The sequence below is a fragment of the Garra rufa genome, chromosome 15 (genome assembly GCF_049309525.1).
Source record: "Garra rufa chromosome 15, GarRuf1.0, whole genome shotgun sequence".
Classification (NCBI taxonomy): Eukaryota; Metazoa; Chordata; class Actinopteri; order Cypriniformes; family Cyprinidae; genus Garra; species Garra rufa.
In genome coordinates this window covers 24,259,038-24,286,291 of record NC_133375.1, presented here as the reverse complement: position 1 = coordinate 24,286,291, position 27,254 = coordinate 24,259,038, and the positions used below count along the sequence as shown (strand labels likewise).

Below are 27,254 nucleotides of genomic sequence, written 5' to 3'. Positions count from 1 at the left end.
CATAATCCTTTGCAGTTTACAGTAAAAAACTGTATATACATTTTACAGTATCTTACTGTAGATATTACAGTAAAATACTGTTCAAATTACAAAAATAGGTTACAGTGTATTCTTTCAATAATCCTATTCTTAATATTTTCTCCTTTACGTCCTACGTCATCTGTGATGTTGTAAAAGCAGTGGAATTTCTCTTACAGAGATTTAGTCATTATCTTTCTTCTTCTGCTGCACCCCAAGGCCGCCCATCCCCTCCACCACCTGCCTCCGCACCCCCAAGAATGGACACTGACTGCCCGTCTATATATATCCCTCAGAAGGGGCCAGCTGCGCCTAAATGCTCCCTGCCCCTCCAATGCCTTCTCGTCTGGTGTAGGTTTGCAGCAGGGGCCAGGGCCAAGAAGGTACACTGTGCCTTCTCAGAGAGGGCGAGATGGTGGATGAGGCTTAGGACCATACTAAAGATCTAACCTGGATTTAAGAAGACCAAGGATTTGCTAAACTGGGAATCTCATTTCAGGTTTTGGTTCTTTTTTGCGGGAATTGAGGTTATTTTACATTTGGGAGACTCAAAATGGAGTCAGGCGGTGGTGGTGGCGGCGGTGGTGGAGTGGCAGCTTTGACCTCGTTCATCATGAATGAAGAAGAACTGAAGAGAAAGCAAAGGGAGAAACTCAAGAAACTGCAGGCCACAGGAGGAAACCCAAGACCTCCACGTTCCTTGTTCTTCTTAACACTGAAAAACCCTTTCAGGAAGGCCTGCATCAACATTGTGGAATGGAAGTATCCTTCAAACTTTGTTTCCGTAATTTAGTTTTGAATCGTGTGATGGGCATGTTTTAGAAAGGCATCCATCTCCCAGAGAGCTGGTTTAGCATGCATGCCAGAAAAAGCATGCAACCATAACTCTGATCAGTCTTACTCAGCGTCTCACATAGACTGAGATATTTGCTCTATGATAAATATTCTGATCAGCGAGGTGGAGAAAATAAAAACAGACACAGTTGTGTTTCGTAATCCCCAGGTTTAGTCCGTCTTAAGGTGCTGAAGTCTGTGTCTCAGTGCTGAACTGAAGGTGTTAAGCTTTTGTTATTTGTCAGCCTCACCACAGTCAATTGGAAGCAGTCGGCCCTGCTGAAAAAACCAGCATATGCTGGTTAGGTATGTTTTGGTGCTGGGATGCTGGTTTTAGCTGGTATATGCTGGTCCTTTGCTGGTTTATGCTGGTCCCTTGCTGGTTTATGCTGGTCCTTAGCTGGTTAATGCTGGTCCTTTGCTGGTTTATGCTGGTCATGTTGCTGGTCAAGGACCAGCATAAACCAGCAAAGGACCAGCATTAACCAGCAACATGACCAGCATAAACCAGCAAAAACCAGCAAGGGGCCAGCATAAACCAGCAAAGGACCAGCATATACCAGCTAAAACCAGCATCCCAGCACCAAAACATACCTAACCAGCATATGCTGGTTTTTTCAGCAGGGGGGTCAGGTCTTTACATGGAAGATGATAAAGATGAACCCCAATCTATTTACAGCCAGTCAGCAAATGCTTTATATAAGATTTATTAAGACTGCATTAAGACTTTAAACTAGTGTTAATTGACCCAATTTACAGGTTTTATCGTTTTGGCTTCATAGGGTTTTAAGCTATTAGATTGGCAATTTTGTGTATGTATGTATGTAAATATGACTAAATACACAAAGATATTTCTAAGAATCTTTCATAAACAAGTTCCTAAATTAACAACAACAACAAAAATCAACTGTGCTGTAGTTCAGAAAATGTTGGAAGCTTCTCTTTGAGACCACCCTTGTAGACAAAACTGACATACAGTAAACATTTGCTTTTACGAAGTGAAACTTTAAGTTACTGATTATTCAGTAAGTAAGACGCATTTAAATAAAAAAAGCTGTAATTGTATTGTTTTTTTGCATTAGGTGTATTTATACAGTTTAACGATATTCTGGTTGTGTACAGCTGTTGTGTGGGATCACTAGCAGACATGATGCTGAGCTGGCAGGGAAATTCTGATTCCACCCCCTAGTGGTAGAAATTCACAAAATACAGTTATTTGGAGACTGCAAGTCACAGTCACGTATTTTACCGAAACAGCAATAATTGATGATCATAATATTTTGTATTGGACTCGATGTCATACATTTACTATATATTCTATCCTAGTAAATGTTTTTAAGGTACAACCGTCTTTATTAAATGCTTGTGTGTCAGTGATTGTAATAGTTACTGACCAAATGACTACCCAGAATCTCTCTCATTTATTTAATTATAAAAGCCACTTTTACTTGTATTTGGCACTGGTCAACTGTTAATCTTTACTATTACCTCCGTTTTCCAGTGGTTGTTTTTGCCATGTTTACCCATTGTTTTCCTGAGCAGATGCCATCAGACCTTTTGAAATCATTATCCTGCTAACTATCTTTGCTAACTGTGTAGCTCTGGCTGTGTTTCTGCCCATGCCTGAAGAGGACACCAACAACACCAACTTAACATTGGTGAGATGTTCTTAAATTACCCTTATATGTAAAATGAATAATCTCTGAAAACTACTTCTGAAAACATTATAGTACTGCAATAGAGGGTTTGCACTTAAGTCACAATTTGTTCAGTTACCCAGATGCGCAGTCATACACTCGGATGTAAACAACAGCATGGGTTGCATGGTTAATGTACTACTGAATACGTCATTCTGCAAATTTATGCTGTCTAAACCATGGGAAAAATGTGTGGAAGCTGCTAAATCATATAGAGAAGGATTTAGTAAGAAAGAGAGTGCACAATATTTTGACAAACTAAAGTTAATAGGTAGTAAAGATACATATGAACAGTATCAATTAAGATATTAGCTTAATATTTCACCTGCTTGACCAGAAATTATAAGAACAAACGTGAATGTTGTGAAGATTCTTGCTCTGGAAAACCTGGTTCAGTTTGGCTAACCACAAACGCCTTTTGTTCCTCAGACAGTTTTTTTGCACTCTTCTCCTTGATTTGTTATCAATTTGGGTAGTATGTAGTACTCCAAGTGTTTTTCCCAGTCCAACCGATTAGTTCGTCCCAAAACATGACAATAATTGACCATTTTCAGCAGCAATAATCAGTAAAATATGCTATCAGTGCTGCCAATATGGCTGATTGATGACACATCATGAAAACACTTTATTGCAAGGCTGAATTTAGAGTGGATCAAAAAAAGTTCATTAAAGTTGTCCTAAGACAAGAACGGGTATTATTTTGGTTTTAGGACAACTTTGATGAAAGGTTTTTATGCACTTCAAATGTAGATTAAACGGAAAGGTATGTCTTAGACACACCCCATGGTGTGTTGCCAGAGAATCTGATATACTTAAACGTCCAAGATACTGTACAGTGTTGTTCAGATTTTTGCCTACTCAGGTTTTTGGCCCTTGGGTTATGAGGGGGATGTATTTGTTTTGAAACTGAGACATGTGCATTAATGTTTTTGCCCAGTTGGCAGTTGCACAGGACAAGTTTGTGATTTGCATTATAAGCTCTTACGAGTTTAAGTTAAATGAGTTTATATACCTAGACTGCAATTTTAGTATCACAAACTGAAATTATACCATGCTAGCATGTGTTGTTTTGTGTCATGGGTTTTATATTTAGTCTTTGATTTGAGATGTGCATGTCTGAAGGTACAAGTGGTGTGCTTATAAATACACTCAAATCTCAGAAGGGGATTTTCATGACGCATCTAATAAAAAATTAACATAGATTCTATGGACGTGACTGTTCTGTCCCACGTTGCACAGTGATGAGATCATTTACTGTATGTGGACTCAGAACTTCTGTTGTGTAACCTTTATATAAACACTTAAAAAAACTACGATAAACCCTCTTTATTTCACGACTCAAGCTTTGACGGTATGTAGGTCACACACTCTTTCCACTAGCGTGTGCAGTCCTATTCTCCTTTCACAGAACATAGAGTGTTATTATATTTCAGATGGCACAAATCAGAGCCCCGCTCACTTATTTACTCCCCTGGGGTTACAGTGACTTGCACCGCTGGGCTGTCCATTCCTCGGATACTAAGTCATGAAACAGGAGCTGAGAGTGTATCTCAGTTGACATGGTCAGAATTAGGTTGAAATGGCCTATTGGTTTAGAATGAGAGTCTGGGTGCTGTGTAAACATACTGATTGGATCCTCACTGAACATTTTTGGTTTGGCATAAGGTTCAGGATATAGTTGTGCCTTGCACATGTTTTTTAGAACAAATTATCAATGTGATGCAGTTGACAGTGTGTTAAAGCTGCTAAAACCCTTCTAAGATATAAAGCAATTTTAGGATGTTAGGGCTACAAAACTTGAAAGTACTTTCTCCCAACCCAGCTCTCAGTTCTTGCAGTTCTCAGGATTGTGAGGAAAAAAGTCAGAATTGTCATTGTATCATGTTTTACACCCCATTAACCCCTCCTATTACACTGTTTGTTTCCTTGCAGGAAAGTCTGGAGTACATCTTCCTGGTCATTTTCACTCTGGAGTGCTTCCTAAAGATAATAGCGTATGGGCTCCTGTTCCACGAAGGAGCCTATTTACGAAATTGTTGGAACATATTAGACTTTGTCATTGTGTTCATGGGGTAAGATGACATTTAAAATGTCCAGAAGTCATACGAAACACAGTTGTCCTCTAGAAATGATTGTCAAAACTGTCCTGAACTCAGTTCAACCATAGGTATTAAAAATACAATGAATTTAAAATGAATTGTTTTACATGTCTTGCCTCCGCAGGCTCTTCACACTTGTTGTGGACACCATCAACACAATAGCAGGGGTTCCCAAAGAGAAAGGAGGAGGGTTTGATATGAAGGCTCTCAGAGCATTTCGAGTCTTGCGACCGCTGCGACTCGTATCAGGAGTTCCCAGTAAGACTTTTAAGCACCACAAGTAGAGCAACATAGGACTCTAAAGTTAGATCCTAAATATACTCAGAAGATAGTATTTTTGAAACCAAGGGCGTAGATTTGCTCTGGACATTGGTGGGGACCTATGACTCCACCCAGCCCCCCCACGCCCTAAACCCCCCAATGGATTCACTAGCGAACTTGAAGTGACTTACACTTTTCTTTGAAAAAAAGCTCCTTATGTCCAGTTTGCACGGGGAAAAAAAATCCACTGCAGTTGGCGCTGCTTGTATCTGAACGCAGCCATAGCCTCTCACATGATAGCAGCGAAAGGCACAGCCAATCAAAATGTTCATATGTGTTTTGGGGGCGGGAGGACTCAAGGAGAGAATGTGATTTATCCCTTTTCTGAGTGTCTAGGTTAATGTTGACAGCGCAATTTTTTTTTAAGTGGGTTAAATTATTGGTGGGGATATTTCAATGGTCGGAGGATATTGGTGGGCACACATCCCCTCCGTCCACCCTAAATCTACGCCCCTGTTTGAAACAAACTGAGCCAGTGTTGAGTAGAAACAGATGAAGTAGTTGCTGACACAATGTATTCATGCACACGCTTTGTTAACTGTCTCGTAAGATTGCAATTCAATCATGTCTTTTTTGAATGTTGAAAAAAAGTACTGTGTTAAAAGTGTATATGTTCTTATCCAGGCCTCCAGGTGGTAATGAGCTCTATTCTGAAGTCCATGTTGCCCCTCTTCCACATCGCACTGCTGGTCTTCTTCATGGTCACCATTTATGCCATTATGGGTTTGGAGCTGTTCAAGTGTAAAATGCACAAGACATGTTACTACCCGGGCACTAGTGAGTCTTTTAATTGGAGACTGAGATTTTCAATCATATAAAGTGAATTTCATAACTGAAAACAAGTTTTGGAGATGTAACATAAAATATCTTATTTTATTGATAGCACGTTAACAAATCTGTAACAGTAAAAGATCAATGTTTTCAACCTCTGTTTCAGATATCATTGCCATCAGGGAGAATGAGAAGCCATCACCATGTGCTCAGGCTGGACACGGGCGCCGCTGCACCATAAATGGCACTGAATGTCGGGCAGGTTGGCCAGGTCCCAACTTTGGCATCACCCATTTTGACAACTTTGGCTTTTCCATGCTCACAGTCTTTCAGTGTATCACAACGGAGAGCTGGACTGATGTACTCTACTGGGTAATTACTTGTGGGCATGATAATCTTCCTCTTTTTTATCATGCGAGAGGCCAGAAGACAACAATAATTTATATTATTAGGCAATAATCAAACATTAAGCATTAGTTCACTTTCAAAAAAAAAATTCCTGATAATTTACTCACCCCCCATGTCATCCAAGATGTTCATATCTTTCTTTTTTCAGTTGCAAAGAAATTAAGATTTTTGAGGAAAACATTCCATGATTTTTCTCCATATAGTGGACTTAAATGGTAGCCAGTGATTTGAACATTTTTTGTAGTCTCAATGCTTCAAAGGGCTCTACACAATCCCGATCTGTCATTTTGTAAGAAAAATAAAAATGTATGTATTTTTAACCACAAATGTTTGTCTTGCACTAGCTCGACCTCATGCATTACGTAATCATGCACACGTCCTGGAATGTTTTCCTCAAAAAAACGTAATTTCTTTGCAACTGAGGAAAGAAAGACATGAACATCTTGGAGTGAGTAAATTATCAGGAAATTTTTACTCTGGGTGTAAACAAATCCTTTAAAAGAAGTTAATTTTCTTTTAAATGGCATTTCTGCACTTTTTTTTGCGCAGTAACACATGAAAGACCCCACGTGAAACATTACTTGCGAGCAATACACAGAACTAGTGTATTTCTGCATTCCTGAAGGACTCAGTGTGTTTGAACGAATTTGGTTTGATGACTCATTCATAAAGACTGCCACTTTTCGCCACCTACTAGTGCAAAGATGTAAAATGAAAAAAAATAATGCACTAATAATGCAGAGAGTCAGATCATTGACCATTTGTTTAGAACAGGATTTTTTGAACAAATCCAAATTTAATGTTTGTCAAAACCTAATATAGTGATGATTTGATCTTTTAGATTAATGATGCAATGGGGAATGACTGGCCCTGGATCTACTTCCTGACTCTGATACTTGTGGGCTCATTCTTCATCCTCAACCTGGTCCTTGGAGTACTGAGCGGGTATTAGCTCTATTCTAACTGCTTATTAACTACTCAAAGTTTGGTCAACAAGTTTTTTTTTATTATCATTATTTATTACAAATACTCTCTAGACTGAGTCTACTGAAATAGTTTATGGGATCTGTTCTACTACTTGAGAGACTAGAATATCACATGATGAGGAAGCCATTTCAACAAACTCAACTACATGGTTAAGTGGCCTAATTGAAATGAGTTTTTTCTCTCTGCAGGGAGTTTACTAAAGAAAGGGAAAAGTCACGGTCACGAGGAGAGTACCAAAAGTTACGTGAACGACAACAAATGGATGAGGATCTGGAAGGTTACATTGAATGGATCACTCATGCTGAAGTTATTGATGGAGATTCTGAGGGTAATGGTGCTACTACATTCCTTTTTACATATGTATCATCTCATTCTGTACACTCTTAAAAATAAAGGTTCATTATGGACGGTTCCATGAGAAACCTTGAACATACATGAAACCTTTCAAATGTGGAAAAGGTTCTTTATAGTGGAAAAAGGTTCTTTCGATTTTTTCAAATGTTCTTTAAAATGGTTCTTTTAAGCACTAATCACTGAAAGGTTCTTTGGGGAACCAAAAACGGTTCTTCTGTGGCATCACTGCAAAAACACCCCTTTGGAGTCTTTATTTTTAAGAGTTTATCTATCTATCTATCTATCTATCTGTCTTGAATGATTTGTGCCATTGGTAAGTTTCTTTTAAGTTTCTCACTTCTTTGATGTACTCTCCAGCACTTCTTCTTCTTAGAAAGGACACTGGTTCAGAGACAGACAGTTTATACCAGATGGAGGGGATCAACAGGGTGATCTATTTCTAGTAAGTATGCCATCAAAATCCAAAAACATGCATCATGATTTCACCGAAGATTGATTCTCCATTTACTGTGTAATCCACAGTCGTCTTGCACGCCGCTGGAATGTTGTTTTACGAAGGAAGTGTTATGGCTGGGTGAAATCTAAATTCTTCAACTGGTGGGTTCTCCTCGTTGTGTTACTCAACACTCTGGTCATTGCGACGGAGCATCATAACCAGACTGAGGGGCTGACAAGTTTTCAAGGTTTGTTCCATTAAACAGTACATAGATTCCCAACTCCAATTTTAGTATTTTTTCTTATATGTTTTGAGAAATGAAGTACCTACAAAGTCTTGGTCTTGTTTGTAGACACTGCCAATGTAATCTTGCTCGCCTGCTTCACGATTGAGATGGTTATGAAGATGTATGCATTTGGTCTGAGAGCCTACTTTATGTCCATCTTCAACCGATTTGACTGCTTTGTGGTCACGATTGGAATACTTGAGATCATCCTGGTCGGGTCAAACATCATGACACCGCTGGGGATCTCTGTGATGAGATGCATACGACTTCTACGCTTATTCAAGGTCACAAGGTACATTCATTTATTTAAACCTTAAGTCAAATTTTAATTTTTTTTTATTATTTAAGACATACTTTCCAAATATCACTACCATCAACAAATCTCAAGAACCGTTACTCTGAAGTAATGGGAAGAGTATCTTAGTGGTGTAACTACTTCCTACTACTTGCTTGTCTAAGGAGTGTAACTTTGGCTATTACACAGCATTTATTTTATTGTTTATTTATTTTATAATACATTGCATCTCATACACAAAATACATGTTTCCTTCACCAAGAATGCTATTTCCTCTCATTAATCTTTAGATACTGGACATCACTTAATAACTTAGTGGTATCCTTACTCAACTCAGTGAAATCCATCGCCTCCCTACTCCTGCTCCTCTTCCTCTTCATTGTCATCTTCGCCCTCCTGGGTATGCAGGTGTTTGGTGGGAAATTCAACTTCCCTGACAGAGTGGTTCAGCGCAGTAACTTTGACAACTTCCCACAGGCCCTCATCAGTGTGTTCCAGGTACTCCAAATGCAGTTTTAGTGAAACTGTGCTCTGGTAACGGAAGCTGTTTATGTGACGTTGGGCTTCGTTTTCAGGTCCTAACTGGAGAGGAGTGGGACTCGATCATGTACAATGGAATCATGGCTCATGGTGGACCTCAATCCCCAGGAATTCTTGTCAGCATTTACTTCATAATTCTATACGTCTGCGGAAACTGTATCCTTTTGAAGCAAATGTCTTTATTTCCCTGCTATGAATTTATCAGAACTGATGAGATGAGATGGAAATAATATAGCTGAGCACTTAATATAAAATAAACATTTGTCATTGTTTCTGCTGCTAAGTGTGAAGTATTTCAGAACCAGTAATGCTATATTGTTGTAATAAGGCTGTTTGGACTTTTCCTTAGCAAGCTGTTGATTAGTCGTTCTCTTGAATGTGTTCTTGGCCATCGCTGTGGACAATCTAGCTGAGGCTGAGAGTCTGACAGCAGCACAGAAAGAGAAAGCAGAGGAGAAAGCCAGAAGGAAACTCATGAGGTAAAATCACATCTAATTAATACTTTTGATTTTAGCAAGGATGCATTAAACTGATTAGTCATATTTATTATGTAGCAAATGTGTCTATTTCAAATAAATGTTGTTCTTTTGAACTTTTCATCATCTAATCCTGAAAAATGTGGCAGTTTAATGTTTCTTGAGTATCAAATCAACATCTTAGAATGATTTCTGAAGGATCCTGTGATATTGAAGACTATAATAATGGCTGCTGACAATTCAGCTTTGCTATCAGAAGCATAAATTAAATTTATTAAATATAATTACCTTTATGTGAATATCTATATATTACTAAACAACATTTTGTCTTATTTATTCAAATAAGGACAATGCCAGAGAAGAGTGAGGAGGAGAAGGCCCTGATGGCTAAGAGACTAATGGAGTCCAGGTCAAAAACTGAGGGAATGCCCACCACAGCAAAGGTATGTCCAATATGACAGCTTACTGTGTTTATTTTATACAAACCTACTGTAATTCTTTAGATAGACTTTGGTCTAGCACTAGTTCAATCTACTTCAATCAACCACATCAAATTTTAGGCACTGATGCTTCCCTAGTGTCTGCTAAATAAACAAAATGTAAATCCCTAAACCAGTTTTACCATGTTTTTGTCTTCAGCTCAAGATAGATGAGTTTGAATCAAATGTTAATGAAGTGAAAGACCCCTTCCCTCCTGCAGACTTTCCAGGTAAGACTCTAACACAAGAGTTTAAATATCATTTGAGGGCTCTGCACTCATAAATGCTGGCTCAGCCTTCATAGAACATCTTTAAACATGTAAAGGATGACATTCAAAGATAGCTGGTCTATTATAAGTAAAACGTATTATTAGCTCCAGCCTCCAAGCTCATTTATGGAGCACATTTCAAACCGCAGGGCTGGCTATTTTCAGTTGATTTCTGAGCTGTGCAAAATTAAATTAGCTTCGCAGCATATACAGCTTCATGATCAATGCTAATTCAAATAAATCTTATTTCACACCAATAAGCATGCTTTTGAGTCGATCAAGCTGTAATCCTTCTCTCCTGCTCAGGTGATGATGAGGAGGAGGAACCAGAGATCCCGATCAGCCCCAGACCCAGACCCATGGCCGACCTGCAGCTCAAGGAAACAGTGGTGCCCATGCCTGAAGCCAGCTCCTTCTTCATTTTTGGCCCACAGAACAAGTGAGGTTTTATGCCTTGATTTATAAAGCCAGACCACCAAAGCTAAATTTAGAACTACTATAATTGTGCCTAAAAAAATATTTACTGATGCTGTTTGTCGACAGGTTCCGAAAGCTTTGCCACAGGATCATCAACCACACGACGTTCACCAACATCATCCTCCTCTTCATCCTCCTCAGCAGTATCTCCCTGGCTGCTGAAGACCCCATCGACCCCCATTCATTCCGTAACAAGGTACTAAAACCTTTATTATTGTATTGCTTTAACTGAACTATTAGTTATACATTTATAAAAATGTACATTAATTTATTCATTCATTTCACAGGTCTTGGCTTATGCCGACATTGTCTTCACAACTGTCTTTACCATTGAAATTGTCCTTAAGGTAATGTCCTTGTCAACTTTATGTAGGCTAGCTTTCAGATTTGTGGTTTGGCTGACATTTAATTCAGCACTGACCTGTGTATTTTTAGATGACATGTTATGGAGCGTTCCTGCATACTGGCTCTTTCTGCCGAAACTCCTTCAACATTTTGGATCTCATTGTTGTGGGTGTTTCCCTCTTGTCCATGGGCATGGAGTAAGTTCAATAATGTTTGATGTTGTTTCAGTTTGTAGTATACATTACCCATTATTTTAATGCTTTCTCAAGGACATTTTTGTCTTAAGCCAGTTCTTTACAGTGAATCAAAAGCACACAGCACAACCGATATAATTCGAACGATTCTCCAATACATGACTCTCATGAACCAGTTCTTTACAGTGAATCAATTCTTATGAGCGTTTTTTACAGTGAATCAAAAACACGTAGCACAACCAATATAGTTCAAATGATTTCGAATACATGACCCTTTTGAGCCAGTTCTTTACAGTGAATCAATTCTTATGAGCCAGTTCTTTTAAGTGAATCAAAAACACATACCACAACCAATATAGTTCAAACAATTCTTGAATACATGACTCTTATGAACCAGTTCTTTACAGTGAATCAAAAGCACACAGCACAACCAATATAATTCAAACGATTCTCAAACACATGACTCGAATGAGACAGTTCTAATGAGCCAGAATTAAGTGACTGATTGATTGACTGATCAAACTCCAATAAACCATTTCTTTTTAATGAATCAGACTTCATATCAAAATATGTAGGTAAAGAAACACATAAAAAATTAACACATTAATCCTAAAAGTTAATGTTTTTTTTTTTTTCAAAAAGTTTTAATATAAATACAGTCAAGGCCATTAATTGAATTGCATTATTGGATTACAGGTCGAGTACCATCTCAGTGGTGAAGATTCTCAGGGTGTTGAGGGTACTAAGACCTCTAAGGGCCATCAACAGAGCCAAAGGGTTAAAGGTGTGTATGCATTAGCATCTAAACTAAATCTACTTTGATTTGTGATATGACATTTGTCTTTGTATTTAAATGTGGATAGCTGCCAATGAAACTCTACTGAGGGCTTTTTAAATGCTCTTATTATTTTATTATTTTATTTATTATCTTATTATTATTTAGCTCTTATTTAGAGCTAATCTTCAAAGTGTGATACATACTAGGCACTAAATATACTCAAATTTTCATCTACAGCACGTGGTCCAATGTATGTTTGTGGCCATAAAGACCATTGGTAATATTGTTCTGGTCACCATGCTCTTGGACTTCATGTTCTCCTGCATTGGAGTGCAGCTCTTCAAGGTAAGACAACCACCATATTGTGCTATAAAACCCTGCGTTTTGAAATGGAGGAAGTGACTGTATGCTAAATGTATTACCTTTATTTAGGGCAAATTGTACTATTGTACAGACCCCCTTCAAAAAACAGCAGAGGAGTGTCAGTGAGTATTTTTAGCCACATGCCTTTTTTCTCCTAATGTTACTGCTGATATGTATCTAAAAAATTGCTCTTACGTTTGGTTTGTTCTTAGGGGAACATTTGTAAAGCATGTGCAAGGCTCTCTCCATGACATGGAGGTCGGTCAGCGCAAGTGGGTCAACAGTGATTTCAACTTTGACAATGTGCTGAACGGCATGCTGGCTCTTTTCACCATCTCCACATTTGAGGGCTGGCCAGAGTGAGTGTTTGAAAATCTCATCCTATTTTTATCTTCTTTTAGCTACACTCAAATAACATTGTTTCATTGTATTTGATCAGTCAAGAACATGTTTCACACAAAACCTTTCTTCACTGACTTTCAACAGGATCCTATATAGGGCTATAGACTCTAATGCAGTAGACACGGGCCCTTTGTACAATAACCGTGTTGGCATCTCCATATTCTTTATCATCTACATCATCATCATCGCCTTCTTTATGATGAACATCTTTGTGGGCTTCGTCATTGTCACTTTCCAAAAACAAGGAGAGCAGGAATACAAGAACTGCGAGTTGGACAAGAACCAGGTACCTAGTGTGGTCTCTCATGTTCTTCACATAGGATTTGATCCAGGAATTTGTGTATATATTGAACAACAAAGAGTTAAATAAAATATCTTATTTACAGTATACATCTGCATTTCACATACCATTTCATATTTATATACTCCAGTTTTATTGTGTATAAATTCTATATCAGGTTTACAATGTTAGTGGGCTGGGCTCACTGTGCTTTGATAATTTTATAATCATCATCTTTTTGCCGTCTCACCCCTCACCAGCGTCAGTGTGTACAGTATGCACTGAAAGCACGGCCTCTCAAATGCTACATCCCGAAAAACCCACACCAGTACCGTGTGTGGTACTTTGTGACTTCCTGCTACTTTGAGTATCTCATGTTCTTCCTCATCATGCTCAACACACTGTGTCTTGGGATGCAGGTAAGCAGTTAAATAGCAGTTACGTTTATTTACAGCTAATGATACACACTAGTATGGAAGCCTGTTTCTGCCACTGAACAAAAAATAAAAATAGGTAATTGCGATTTTTTTATCCCACAATTTTTCCTGCAATTGCGAGTTTACATCCGTAAGGCATAATGTAAATTCGCAATTGCCAGATAAAAAACTCAGAATTGTGAGATTTACACTTGCAAGGTATAAACTCTTTTTTTTCTCAAAATTGTGAGTTTTTATAGCATATCAGTCTTTTTTGAGTTTATGTCTCATTTAATTCGGAGGGGGAAAAAGTCAGAGTTCTGACTTTATAACTCGCAATTGTGAGTTTATATCACGCAATTATGAAAAAAAGTCAGAATTGTGAGTTTATATCTCGCAATTCTGACTTTATAACTCGCAGTTGTGAGTTTGTATTACTCAGTTCTGAGAAAAAAGTCAGAATTGTGTGTTTATCTCGCAGGTCTGAAAAAGCAGTCAGAATTGTGAGTTTGTCCCACAATTCTGATTTTATAACTCGCAATTGTGAGTTCATATCATGCAATTCAGAGGAAAAAAGTCAGAATTGTGAGTTTATATCTCTGTATTCTGACTTTATAACTCCCAATTGTGAGTTTATAGCACGCAATTCTGAGAAAAAAAGATCAGAATTGAGTTGCGAGATATAAACTTGCAATTGCGGAAAAAAAGTCAGACTTGTGAGTTTATATCCTGCTATTCTGACTTACTCGCAATTGTGAGTTTATATCACGCAATTCTGAGAAAGAAGTCAGAATTTTGAGTTTATATCTTACACTTCTGACTTTATAACTCGCAATTGTAAATTTATATTACTCAATTCTGAAAAAAAGTCAGAATTGTGAGTTTGTCCCACAGTTCTGACTTTATATCTTGCAATTCTGACTTTATATCTCACAATTGTGAGTTTATGTCATGCAATTAAAAAAAAAAGTCAGAATTGTGAGTTTATATCTTACACTTCTGACTTTATAACTCGCAATTGTAAATTTATATTACTCAATTCTGAAAAAAAGTCAGAATTGTGAGTTTGTCCCACAGTTCTGACTTTATATCTTGCAATTCTGACTTTATAACTCGCAATTGTGAGTTTATATCCTGCAATTCTGAGGAAAAAAGTCAGAATTGTGAGTTTATATCTAACAATTCATTTTTAAACTTGCAATTGTGAGTTAATCTCACAATTCTGTAAAAAAAAAGTCAGAATTGCGAGTTTGGCCCACAATTCTGACTTTATATCTTGCAATTCTGACTTTATAACTCGCAATAACGAGTTTGTATCATGTCATTCTGAGAACAAAAGAATTGTGAGTTTATATCTAGCAATTCGGACTTCATAACTTTATATCATGCGATTCTGAAAAAAAGTCAGAATTGTGAGTTTATATCTCACAATTCTGACTTTATAACTCGCAATTGTGAGTTTATATTACTCAGTTCTGAGAAAAAAGTCAGAATTGTGAGTTTATATCTCTGTATTCTGACTTTATAACTCCCAATTGTGAGTTTATATCACACAATTCTGAGAAAAAAAGATCAGAATTGTGAAGAATTGTATAAGAAATTAATTATTTCCCATTATTTTAGTAAATATTGTCATTTTATTGCCGCATGTAATATTTACCATCGTTACATTAAATTTATATTGCCTTCGACCATTAAAAAACCTTAACTTTTACCACTGTTGTCAAGCCAATAAAGTAAAGCTTAATCCCATTCAATCAGAACAATATTCAGTCTGTATAATATAAAACAATTTCAAAATGGCTGCTTTGTTAATCTGTCGTCTCTCTTCTCTCTGTGGTACAGCACTGCAACCAGTCCGATCATATAACCAAACTCTCTGACACTCTCAACCTCATCTTTACTGTCCTGTTCACTGGCGAGATGATCGTCAAACTCATAGCATTCAAACCAAAGGTACTCTTGTTTCTTTAATATGAAACTCTGAGTAAGATGTGCTCATTTTATGACACTGTTGGTATTTTGTGTGTGTCCTAACACAGGATTACTTTGGAGACCCTTGGAATGTGTTTGATTTCGTGATCGTTATCGGTAGTATTGTTGATGTGGTCCTCAGTGAGGTTGATGTGAGTATGACAACGATTTAAGACTAAAAATATTATCTGAGTGATTTATGTTGTGCAAATGTCTCTACAAAAGCGGAATCATTTCAAATGATGACCAACAATGGCTTGTATTTTAAACCCGTATTTAGCGATACATGAAGCACAGACCACAGCAAGCAGACAATATCAGCCTTAGTGCACAGGAGGTACCGATTTCATCAGCTCCAGCTCAGTTTTCTTCTCATTCAACCAACTTTACTCATCAGTGGCCATTGATGGGCTCATTTTCATGATTCATTTCACGTGTGTTAATGACCACCCTCTTTCCATCTCTCACAGCTGCTTAATACACACCTCTCCACATTTCCAAGAGTGATTTGATGCACTTTTTATTGTCTATAACCATTTTTATTCATTAAGTGTGATCCATAATTTTGATGTTACGTTATCATTTGTCCCTGGTTCGCAAGATGCATTGCCGTTTCTCTCATGTCATCTCTCATCCGTCATCCTGACCTCTCATCTCTCTGTTCTCAGGCTGCGCTGGAGGCCAGCGGAGGACTATGGTGTCTACATGGTTGTGCTGTAAGTATCATCCTGCACTGCATGCTGCACAGACACTGCTCACATTATCACATACTGAATTTGGAGACCTGAATTTGTTAGACAGACATTAAAGGAGTAAGTCACTCACCCCATTGTAATCCAAGATGTTCATGTCTTTCTTTCTTCAGTCGTAAGGAAATTATGTTTTTTGAGGAAAATATTTCAGGATTTCTCTCCATATATTGGACTTCTATGGTGCCCCTGAGTTTGAACTTCCAAAATGCAGCTTCAAAGGGCTCGAAATGATCACAGCCGAGGAAAGAAGGGTCTTATTTAGCAAAACGATCTGTTATTTTAAAAAAAAATTACAATTTATATACTTTTTAACCTCAAATACTCATCTTGTCTTGCTCTGTGTAGAGATTAAAAAGTATATAAATTGTAAATGTTATAAAAAAAATAACCGATCGTTTTGCTAAATAAGACCCTTCTTCCTCAGCTGTGATCATTTAGAGCCCTTTGAAGCTGCATTTAAACTTCATTTTGGAAGTTCAAATTCGGGGACACCATAGAAGTCCATTATATGGAGAGAAATCCTGAAATGTTTTCCTCAAAAAACATAATTTCTTCAGGACTGAAGAAAGAAAGACATGAACATCTTGGATGGCAAGGGGGTGAGTACATTATCTGTAAAAAAAAATTCAGAAAGTGAACTACTCCTTTAAGAATTTTGAATTTAGTGGCTTAGTCAGCAGATTTTCACTTAAAATTTACTTAAAGGACAATTAATATGCCCCTTTGTAAATTTAAATGCAAATGAGCTGCGGCTCCTCGCCCCCTTTTCCAGAATAGGACTGTGCCTTTACCGCTCATAGCTCAGATACTCTGCCAAAAAACATGCATTTGGTTTTGATTATCATGTCTATCACACTAAAATTCTGCATTTTAAAAGCCATATCAGTTTAAACTTCTGATATAGGGTTTTCTGAGCGCAAAAAAGTCAGATTTTCATGATATGTCACCTTCAATTTTTTTTTATCTTACTGCACTTGCCTTAATAGTCTGATTTAAAGGATTTGAATTATTTTTTTATATAATCAATTTAGGTAGTCTCTGTCTTGACTGTATTTTTTAGAATTAAATATCCACAAATATGCATCATACCACATTATGGTGTTGCTATGTATTTATTGCTTTATATGATATTATATGGTGTTATATTATATTGCATAAAAAAAGAGTCTATTCTTTTTTTCAGGAAGTGAATCCAATGCAGGCAATAGCTGTAAGTACATTATCCTGGTTTGTTTGCTTTTTAATCACCTAAAAAATGACAACTTTAATATAAAAAATAAGTGGAACTAAATATTTCTCTCATCATTTGACTCATTTATAGGATGCAGAAAATGTCAGAGTTTCCATCACATTCTTCCGGTTGTTCCGTGTGCTGCGTCTCATTAAGCTTCTCAATCGCTCAGAGGGGATCAGGAACCTTCTGTGGACCTTTATCAAATCCTTCCAGGTCAGACAGAAATTTACACTATTTTATTTTATTTTATTTTATTTTGAAAAGTACTTCACTTTAACTGAATGTATCTTACAGTATATGATGTTTCTTGCTTCAGGCACTGCCTCATGTTGCTCTTCTCATTGTCATGCTGTTCTTCATCTATGCTGTCATAGGGATGCAGGTGAGCTTCACTTGATTTCCTTCAGTTATTTAAATTTCCTGTAGTGTCTCTCATTCTTGTTATATTATTTTCTCCAATTCTTTCTTCCTTTCCCCTTCTCCGTCTCTTTATAGATGTTTGGTAAAGTTGCTCTGGTCGATGGGACAGTGATTAATCGCAACAATAACTTCCAAACTTTCCCTCAAGCTGTATTGTTATTGTTCCGGTGAGTAAACAGCGTACTGAGGGTTTGTTTTCTAATAAAAACTATTCTCTGCAAACTTGAAAGCCCATATACACTGCCATTCAGATTTTTATTGTATTTAAAGGCATCTTTTCTGCTCATCAAGGCTGCATTTATTTGATTAAAAATAGAGAAAAAACAGTAATATGTGAAACACTGCCATTTAAAATCGTGGTTTTCTATTTTAATATACTTTAATTCCTGTAATGCAAAGCTCAATTTTCTGCATCATTACACAAGTCTTCAATGTCACATTATCCTTCAGAAATCATTCTAATATCCTGATTTATTATAAAAGTTGGAAAGTTGTGCTGCTTAATATTTTTTGGAACCTTTTTTCTGGATTCTTTGATGAATAAAATGTTAAAAAGAACAGCATTTATTTGAAATAGAAATCTTTTGTAACAATATGCACTACCATTCAGACTTTGGGGTTAGTAATTTGTTTTCTTTGTTTGAAAGAAATTAATACTTTTATTCAGCAAGGATGTGATAAATTGACAAAAAGTGATAGTGAAGACTTATACTGTTAGAAAAGATTTCTATTTTGAATAAATGCGGTTCTTTTCGAGTCCTGATATTTTAAATTGTAATAATATTTCATAATATTACTTTTTTCCGTATTTTTGATCAAATAAATGAATCTTTTGATGAGACTTCTTTAAAAAACAATAACTCTATTAACTCTTTTTATAGTCAAATAATCAGGTAACTGATGAATGTGTGGGTTCACAGAGTTGCCACTGGAGAGCAGTGGCCTAAAGTCATGCTGGCCTCTATGTACGGGAAACTCTGTGATCCAAAATCAGACTACGGCCCTGGAGAAGAGTATACCTGCGGCTCCAGCATTGCCGTCTTCTACTTTCTCAGCTTTTACATGCTGTGTGCATTTTTGGTAAGCAAATATTGGAAACCATCTTAGAATACAATATTCAACACTGCTGTTTATTTTAAAAAAATTAAATCATTCTCTTCCTGGTAGATCATCAATTTGTTTGTGGCGGTCATTATGGACAATTTCGATTACCTCACTCGTGATTGGTCAATCCTCGGCCCGCATCACCTGGATGAGTTCAAGAAGATCTGGGCAGAATATGACCCTGATGCAACGTGAGCTCCAATGCCAATTTCATATCTTGTTGATTCGTGCTTTTTGGATATTCATTTTATGATTTGCCCTAAGACTTAATAAAGTATGATGTGTTCTGTCCTTATAAAGGGGACGAATCAAACATCTGGATGTAGTCACGCTCCTGCGGAGGATTCAACCACCGTTGGGTTTTGGTAAATTTTGTCCCCACCGCTCAGCGTGTAAGGTAAGACAATTGGCTTTTTTTTTTCTTTTTAAGGGGTTCAAGCACATAGCACTGAAACCCTATTGTAATTGTTAGAATGGCCAAGCATCAGCAATCTCTACGTAAAACTGATTAGGCAGACCAAACCATAAGTCGAAGAGCTTTGAAACTTTGAGGGTTGGTAGTACTCCCACCGCCTACAATGTTACCAAGGCTCGTTTTAATCGGCCTGACGAGGGTGCTACAGTGATCAAAAGTACGAAAGCACTCATAAACTCTAAACAGTTTGTCACTGGCTCAAGTGTTTTATGTAAATGGAATCCTTGGCTCACAGCGGACAAAATGGGTATTTGTCATTTTTTGAAAAAACTACTTTTGCAAATTAGTCCTAGGTTTTTCACCCGATCAGAACCAAACCAGTGCAGAAGAATTCCCTGGAGAGTGAATATCAATATCAAAACAAATGTAACTTTTGACTCAAAAAACGTTCGAAAGCGGCAGGTCCGCCTTTACTAAAATGGCTTTAACTTTTGAACGGAATGAGATATCTTCACCAAACTTACGATGCATATGTAAGAGCTGAATCTGAGATCATATGAAAAAAGTCATGGAGCTTGGCCACTTGGTGGGTATCTCAAAAAACATGGCTGCCATAGGACAAGGAAATTTGAGCACCTATTAGACAAGGTTAACGGAGGTCAATTGGAACGAAACTCAGTGGGCCTGTTTGACTCATAGCTCCAAAGAGAAAATTTGAAAGAAATCTGCCACTGGGGGGCGATATCACAAGGGCGTAAACTATCGTAAATTGCATGATTTTTCACCCATACACACAATATTCATATCATACGATAGAACTCAGTCTGAACAACTTTGCCTCTAGAACCACTTCTGTCAATCAAACATACTATGGCAAACCAGTCTTAGGTTTTTCACTCAATCTAGAAAAAACACTGCAGTACAATTCTCTGGACTCTCTTGGGCAATAATTATCAAAGGTTGAGGTCATAAACGTTAAAAAAACTATTTCTATGGTAAATTACCTGTATTTGTCAAAAATGCCTTGTTAAATCATTGATTTAGGTGGTTACAGGCTTGCTAAATAATATATAAATAATTTGCTAAATAATATGTAAATGTGAATTTTCAGCAGCCATTACTCCAGTCTTCAGTGTCACATGATCCTTCAGAAATCATTTTAATATGCTGATTTGGTGATTAAGAAACATTTCATATTATTATCATTAAAAAACAATATAATGAATTTGTTTGAAATTAAGAATTTAAATTGTACATTGTAAAATGTAAAATTTTAATTTAGATCAATTCAATGCAACCAAGTTTTAATTTAAAAAAAGTACTGATCCTGGATCTTTAATAAAATACATTTAAGTGAGCATTTCAAATCTGTCTTTGTGAACTTCCACCTCAGCGCCTGATTTCTATGAACATGCCGCTGAACAGCGATGGCACAGTGACCTTCAATGCCACACTCTTCGCACTGGTCAGAACAGCTTTGAAAATCAAAACTGAAGGTGTGTAATTGAGATCAAATTCAATTAGCAGTTTATTTCACAGCATAGTATTTGACTCACATGTTTCTGTTAGGAAACTTTGAGCAGGCCAATGAGGAGCTGAGAGCCATCATTAAGTCAATATGGAAGAGGACCAGTATGAAGTTGTTGGACCAGGTCATTCCACCTATTGGAGGTCAGATAGCTGCGATAATAATCATTAGTGTTTAATGAATACATTTTTTTTTTTTAAATCCATCTCTGAGTGTAGTGTAATTTTATTGGCTGTAGAGGATGAAGTCACCGTTGGAAAGTTCTACGCAACCTTCCTTATTCAAGAACACTTCCGCAAGTTTATGAAGCGTCAGGAGGAATACTACGGTTACAGGCCCACTAAGAAGAACGCTGATGAGATTAAGGTGCACTTTATGATAAATGCTTGTAGTAACTATCATAAAAAGGACACGTTTCAAGCAAAATACTAACAAGACTTCCGTCTGACTTTGCAGGCAGGTCTGCGCAGCATCGAAGAGGAAGCAGCACCTGAGCTGCACAGGGCCATCTCTGGCGACCTGATCGCTGAGGATGAGATGGAGCGTGCTTTGGAGGGCGGAGAGGAGGGCATCTACAGGGTCTGCACTGAAGCATCTTCTTAAAGGAATAGTTCACCCAAAAATGACAATTCTGTCATTAATTACTCACCCTATGCCGTTTCAAACCCGTAAGACCATTGTTCATCTTTGGAACATAAATAAAGATAAATTTAATGAAATCCAAGAGCTTTCTGGCCCTGCATAGACAGCAACGCAACTACCACGTTCAAGGCCTAGAAAGGTACTAGGATATTGTTAAAATAGTCCATATGACATCAGTGGTTCAACCTTAATTTTATAAAGCTACAAAAATAGATTTTGTGCTGTTTGTGTACTTTCTGTGTTCTGAAGATGAAGGTCTTACAGGTTTGGAATGACATGAATTGTCATTTTTGGGTGAACTAATGTCTTAAGGAAATAAATAAATGTAGATTAAGCTGTCCATTTAAACTTACTGTCTATGTCTCTATCCATGCAGCGGACAGGAGGTCTGTTTGGACTCAACGCAGACCCCTTCTCCTCTGAGCCCAGCAGCCCTCTCGCAACACAGGTGACCAGCCAGAGGCCTCTGCAGTTTGTGGAGGCTCATCTGGAGGATATAGAGTCACCTCCAGACTCAGTTTTCCTACCGAACACTGAGTTCTTCCCTGATAACATGCCAACAACAACCAACACCAATAACAATGCCAAATTTGTTGAAGAGTGAGTGGATGACAATAATAAAAAATGAACTGTAATGATCTGTAATGGTCACAATGCTCATTTGACGCTGTTTTTAGTTTGTCATCAAGGTTTACGTTTGAGAGCGAGTCACTGGCAGCTGATGCAACCAGAAATTATTCATACGAGGATATAAGTAAGTGAACACAAAAAAATAAAAAATAAAATATATATATATATATATATATACAGTCAAGCCCGAAATTATTCATACCCCTGGCAAATTTTGACTTAAAGTTACTTTTATTCAACCAGCAAGTTTTTTTTTATTAGAAATGACACAGACGTCTCCCAGAAGATAATAAGACGATCTACAAGAGGCATCATTGTGGATAAAATTATTACTCATCTTTTATTTATTTATTCATCTATTATTTTTATTTATTTATTTGCACTTCTCCACTGGTATTTTTGCCCATTCATCTTTAGCGATGAGCTCCAACTCTTTCAGGTTGGAGGGTCTCCTTGCCATCATCCTGATCTTTAGCTCCTTCCACAGATTCTCAATTGGATTTAAGTCAGGACTCTGGCTGGGCCACTGCAAAACGTTAATGTTTTTGTCTGCTGACCATTTCTTCACCACTTTTGCTGTGTTTTGGGTCGTTGTCTTGCTGAAATGTCCACTGGTGCCAAAGGCCAAGTTTCTCTGCAGACTGCCTGATGTTGTTGTTGAGAATTTTGATGTATTGCTCTTTTTTCATGGTGCCATTTATTTACTGTGATTAGGTTCCCTGGTCCACCGGCTGAAAAACATCACCAAAACATTAGGTTCCTACCGCCATGTTTGACAGTGGGGATGGTGTTCTTAGGGTTATGTCTTGTATTTTTCAATAATACTTTGCACTGTAGCCACTGGAACTTCAAAACATTTAGATATGGTCTTATAGCCCTTTCCCGACTTGTTTGCAGCCACAATGCACAGCCACAGGTCCTCAGTGAGCTCCTTTGTCTTGACTGTCCACAAACCAACAGCAGAGAGCTTCTGTTTTTCACCTGTTGAGTTGATTAAAACAGCTGTTCCCAATGAATCAGTGTAATTAGGATGCTTTAGAACAGCTTGGACTATTTGGAATGGTATAGAACTTTGGATTTCCCATAGACTGTGACAGTTTGCAAAGGGTATGAATAATTTTGGACATTCCACTTTTTGTTCAAATCTAAAAAGCTGAGAAATATTTTTTTTTTCACAATGAAAAAGAAAACAGCTATTTTAAATAGTAATAACATTCCACAATATTGCTGTTTTTACAGTATTTATAATCAAATAAATGCCTTTGTAAGCACAAAAGACTTTTGAAAAAACATAAAAAATCAAGCCATTAATAATGACAGAAATGTACACACTTTATTGTATAAATGACATTATTTCCTGTGCAACTAATAGGAGACTCCAGTTCGTATGTGGGCGGGGCCTCAAGTGTTGATGACAGACGGATGTCAGATTTCACTGTGAGGGCCGATATCTCACAGGTGTGGACAGGTGTCACATTTCCTGAGCTAAACACAGTACAGTGACTACTTGATATTCCTCTCTGACTCCTCCGTGTGTATCTGACTCTTTCAGCTCCCCTATAACCCCTCATATGGAGCATCAAAGAACCAGAGAGCAGCAACAGAAGCTTCACCAGCCACCGACAAACTCATTCAGCAGGTAAAATACACCAGGCCACATCTATTGTACATTCTATTCAAAACAGTCTCAGGAAAGACTATTACACTGTGTGTTTTTTATGAATCCTCAGGCACTGAGAGATGGTGGTCTTAACTCCTTGGCTGAGGACCCACAGTTTGTATCTGTGACTAGGAAGGAGCTGGCAGAAGCCATTAATGTTGGTGTGGAGGATATGGAGGGCATGGCTCAGAGTATTGTAAACGGGCAGAGCGGAAAGGTAACAAAACGTAAAAGGCGTCCCATCCCAGTTCCACCCGGCGCCATGTCAACCAAACCGAAGGAAAGCACTAGTGCGGTGTAGAAACATACCGAGAGACATTTAACAAATCCCTGAGACGTCATCAGCCTGAATCTTCGGCCATTGTTTGAAATCACTTACTTCGGTTTATTAACAGGAAGTGCACTGGTTGTTTTCGAAGGGTACTTTTATAAGATGGTAAGAGAAATAAATGAGGTCTGGTGATTTTTTTATTTTATTTCTGATGGCTGTTTTGATTTAGGACTTGTTTTTTGGTGACTGAATTTACCAAACATCCTCAATAAAAAATTGTTCACACTTTGTTCTGTGAACATTTATAGTTGAGTGAGTTACACAATACAGACAAATGCCTGAAAACTTTGTCATCTGTGGACATTGAGCCACAAAGGCAATTCTTTTCTTTAGTTTGTCTGCCACATGTACATGTGGTTTACACTTTTTTGTATTTAGTTAGAAAATAATTGTTACACTGAATGGAGGGATTATCATCCTGACATCTTGTTTACAGGAACATGTTTAGCTTTTTATTTTTAAAGGTGAATTTTAGAAGAAAGTACATACTGGTCCTAAAAAGAATTTCGATTTTAGTTCTTTTTTTTTAAGTTAATTTAAATGGCAAGTGTTTGAATATTTGTGATTGACACAAGTACAATATGCAAAACACTTCATTTGTGTTTTTACATTTACTCACTTTAGCAAATGCTTTATGCAAAGTGACTTACAAATGAGGCAAGAAGGGCTTATAATGTCCAATAAAGGCTTAATGAAATGTTTTTATCTGCAATTTAAAGTACATATTCATGTGTTTCACATGAGCTTTTACATTCTTCAAAAGAATCTTCCTCAGTGATCCACCTTATTCTTAAACGCGGAAGTAGTCGTATGGGCAAAACTTCCAGTTCATTAGCCACTATAGGGAAATAACGAGAAGAATGACAAAGGTGAGGTAGGGTAATACTGTTTGCACTACAAACCAGTGCGTTCATAAAACATAAAACATAACATGGTAAGACACCAAAAAATTAAGGATTTATTAGGGACCAAGCACCGAAGGTGCGAAGGAACCTATTGTGTCCTTTGGTGTTCCTATTGTTATTATTCTTCCGTTTCCGTTTTTTCTGCACAAGTCTATGGCAGTCTATAGAACTGCTTGCAAGAAAGTTGCGAAATTTGGCACACAGTTAAAGGACAGTCTCAACATTAACCATAGCAAATTTGGAGTCTCTAAGTCAAACCCTCTAGCATCACCAACTGTCCAAAGTTGCACTCACGTTTATGCTAATAATGCTAATAAAGGTCTAGAATTCTTTTACCAAGCCAAATAGACAACAACATTTAACATTTGTAAGTAAAAAAAAAAACACTTATTCAAACTTGTCTTAAACGGTTTGTCTGATTTTCATCAAAATTCGCTATGATCATCTTCAGACCATGCTGGAAAAAGTTATGGAATTCAAGTTGATTAGTCAGAACTTTCTCGGATAACGCATGAACAACCTCGAACAAAATTCGGCTATGGTTTGGCGTATTGAGACCAAACTTGGTGTTCATTATAACAACTATGACCTGAGGCTACGTGCAGTGTTTCAGCACAGTGCCACCTAGTGATAAGGAGATATGCAAAATGGCTATTTTTGCTTATCATTTCTGAACGGTTTGACAAAACTGGTCTCTTTAGATTAAGTGCAGCATGCCAAATCGAACCATACCCAGTTTTCCCATGTCAGCCATTTTGGCCGTCTGCCATTTTGAATTGCATTTGCGTATTGTTACGAAACTCAGTATGTGTTTTTGGCACCATGCCTACATTGTAGTGAAAAAGATTTGTAGCTGCACCACCTTGTAGGCAAAAGTTATAATGAAATTTCTAAAAATGCTAATAACTTTAAAAGTAGCTTATTGTGAAGAGACCGAAAACATCAATACCAATTATGCCATAATTGGCTGAACTTCCTGTCCAGCACAGTTTGTTGAAAACCTACTTTTTCAAACTCCTCCTAGACCGTTGGTCTGATTTTCACCAAATTTGACTAGGATTATCTTCAGACCATGCGGGTAAAAAGTCAATATACGAAACGGTTATTATTTAACGCATCAAAGAATTTGCTGGAAAGATGCCAAACTGCATCTGAGGCTGTATCTCTGCAAAGCTTTGACATATTGACACCACACATTGTATGTGCCATTGTCATCTCACACTGACCATGCCACATCAATTTGATACTCCTCCTAGAGTATTTGTCCGATTTGCTACAAAATTAAGTAAGAACATCTTCAGACTGTGCTGACAAAAAGTTATGGATTTCACATCGATAGACAAAATCGTTTTTATATAGCGCTACAACAAATTTGAGGCATGATGCCAGACTACATCTGAGGCTGTATCTCTGCAAAGCTTTGGCATATTGACACCAAACTTTGTGTGTGCTATTGTCATCTCACACAGAATGCACCACATCGTTTTGATAACAGCACCACCTATTGGTCAAAAGCGATAAGCCATTAAATCATATTACTACTGGTTGTTTTTATGATTTTTTTTTTAGCCATTTTGACTAACATCATCTTAAAATGGCTTTAATTACTCATTGCTACAGTTTGTCTGATGCTTGCTTCTGTAGTGCTTGGGCCCTTAGTTTCTGCTTGCAGCTAGATTTATTAATATTATTATTATTTTATTTACCGGCTTGTATATTTGTTGTACAGTACAGTTGAGATGGATATAGGACAGTGGGAATGAGATCAGTATGTGATGGAGCCCGGATTTAAACTGTGTCGTGTTTTTTGTGCACTACCCACAGGCACTGACACATTTTTTCCTTAGAAAATGGATTTTTAGTGGGCAAGAGGAGTTTTCAGGAATGTGTTGACCGATGCCACAAACTGACGTCTTAAAGCTGTATTTTCTCTTGTATAAGGTCTGATCTGTCATTTCTGTTTAGCACATTTTTATATTTCTTTGCAAAGTACATTTTGATGATGGATTTGCGTTGTTTAGATACACAAGTTTTCACTTTGTGTGTCTTGCAGATGAATATGTAATGAGGTTAAAAATGCAATTTAATAAACATGAAAGATGTTCACATCTTTCTATAACATTTATATTTATGT

At 37.3% G+C, this 27,254-nt stretch overlaps 1 protein-coding gene across 1 annotated transcript; it reads left to right on the top strand.

Annotated features, from left to right (window-relative positions):
• The first annotated feature begins 407 nt into the window (after positions 1 to 407).
• Positions 408 to 27,245, top strand: cacna1sb (calcium channel, voltage-dependent, L type, alpha 1S subunit, b). Its single transcript, XM_073818926.1, has 45 exons — positions 408 to 780; positions 2,405 to 2,510; positions 4,482 to 4,621; positions 4,773 to 4,906; positions 5,594 to 5,746; positions 5,907 to 6,112; positions 6,990 to 7,093; positions 7,324 to 7,463; positions 7,847 to 7,931; positions 8,012 to 8,172; positions 8,278 to 8,503; positions 8,797 to 9,004; positions 9,082 to 9,202; positions 9,411 to 9,525; positions 9,869 to 9,965; positions 10,162 to 10,231; positions 10,577 to 10,709; positions 10,814 to 10,943; positions 11,035 to 11,094; positions 11,183 to 11,289; positions 11,983 to 12,070; positions 12,302 to 12,409; positions 12,497 to 12,549; positions 12,640 to 12,786; positions 12,914 to 13,115; positions 13,370 to 13,528; positions 15,371 to 15,481; positions 15,568 to 15,651; positions 16,168 to 16,215; positions 17,435 to 17,461; positions 17,573 to 17,698; positions 17,802 to 17,867; positions 17,981 to 18,072; positions 18,826 to 18,985; positions 19,073 to 19,200; positions 19,310 to 19,406; positions 20,818 to 20,920; positions 20,994 to 21,095; positions 21,191 to 21,318; positions 21,409 to 21,531; positions 21,971 to 22,194; positions 22,272 to 22,348; positions 23,597 to 23,682; positions 23,777 to 23,863; positions 23,955 to 27,245. The coding sequence occupies exons 1-45, from the start codon at positions 572 to 574 to the stop codon at positions 24,183 to 24,185; spliced, it is 5,562 nt and encodes a 1,853-aa protein (XP_073675027.1). The 5' UTR covers positions 408 to 571; the 3' UTR covers positions 24,186 to 27,245.
• Positions 27,246 to 27,254: the final 9 nt, after the last annotated feature.

Coding starts and splice junctions, on each gene's coding strand:
- cacna1sb (XM_073818926.1), top strand. CDS start 572: ATGGAGTCAGGCGGTGGTGGTGGCGGCGGTGGTGGAGTGGCAGCTTTG. Junction 10,944..11,034: donor CCCATTCATTCCGTAACAAG/GTACTAAAACCT, acceptor TTCATTTCACAG/GTCTTGGCTTATGCCGACAT. Junction 15,652..16,167: donor TGGTCCTCAGTGAGGTTGAT/GTGAGTATGACA, acceptor CTCTGTTCTCAG/GCTGCGCTGGAGGCCAGCGG.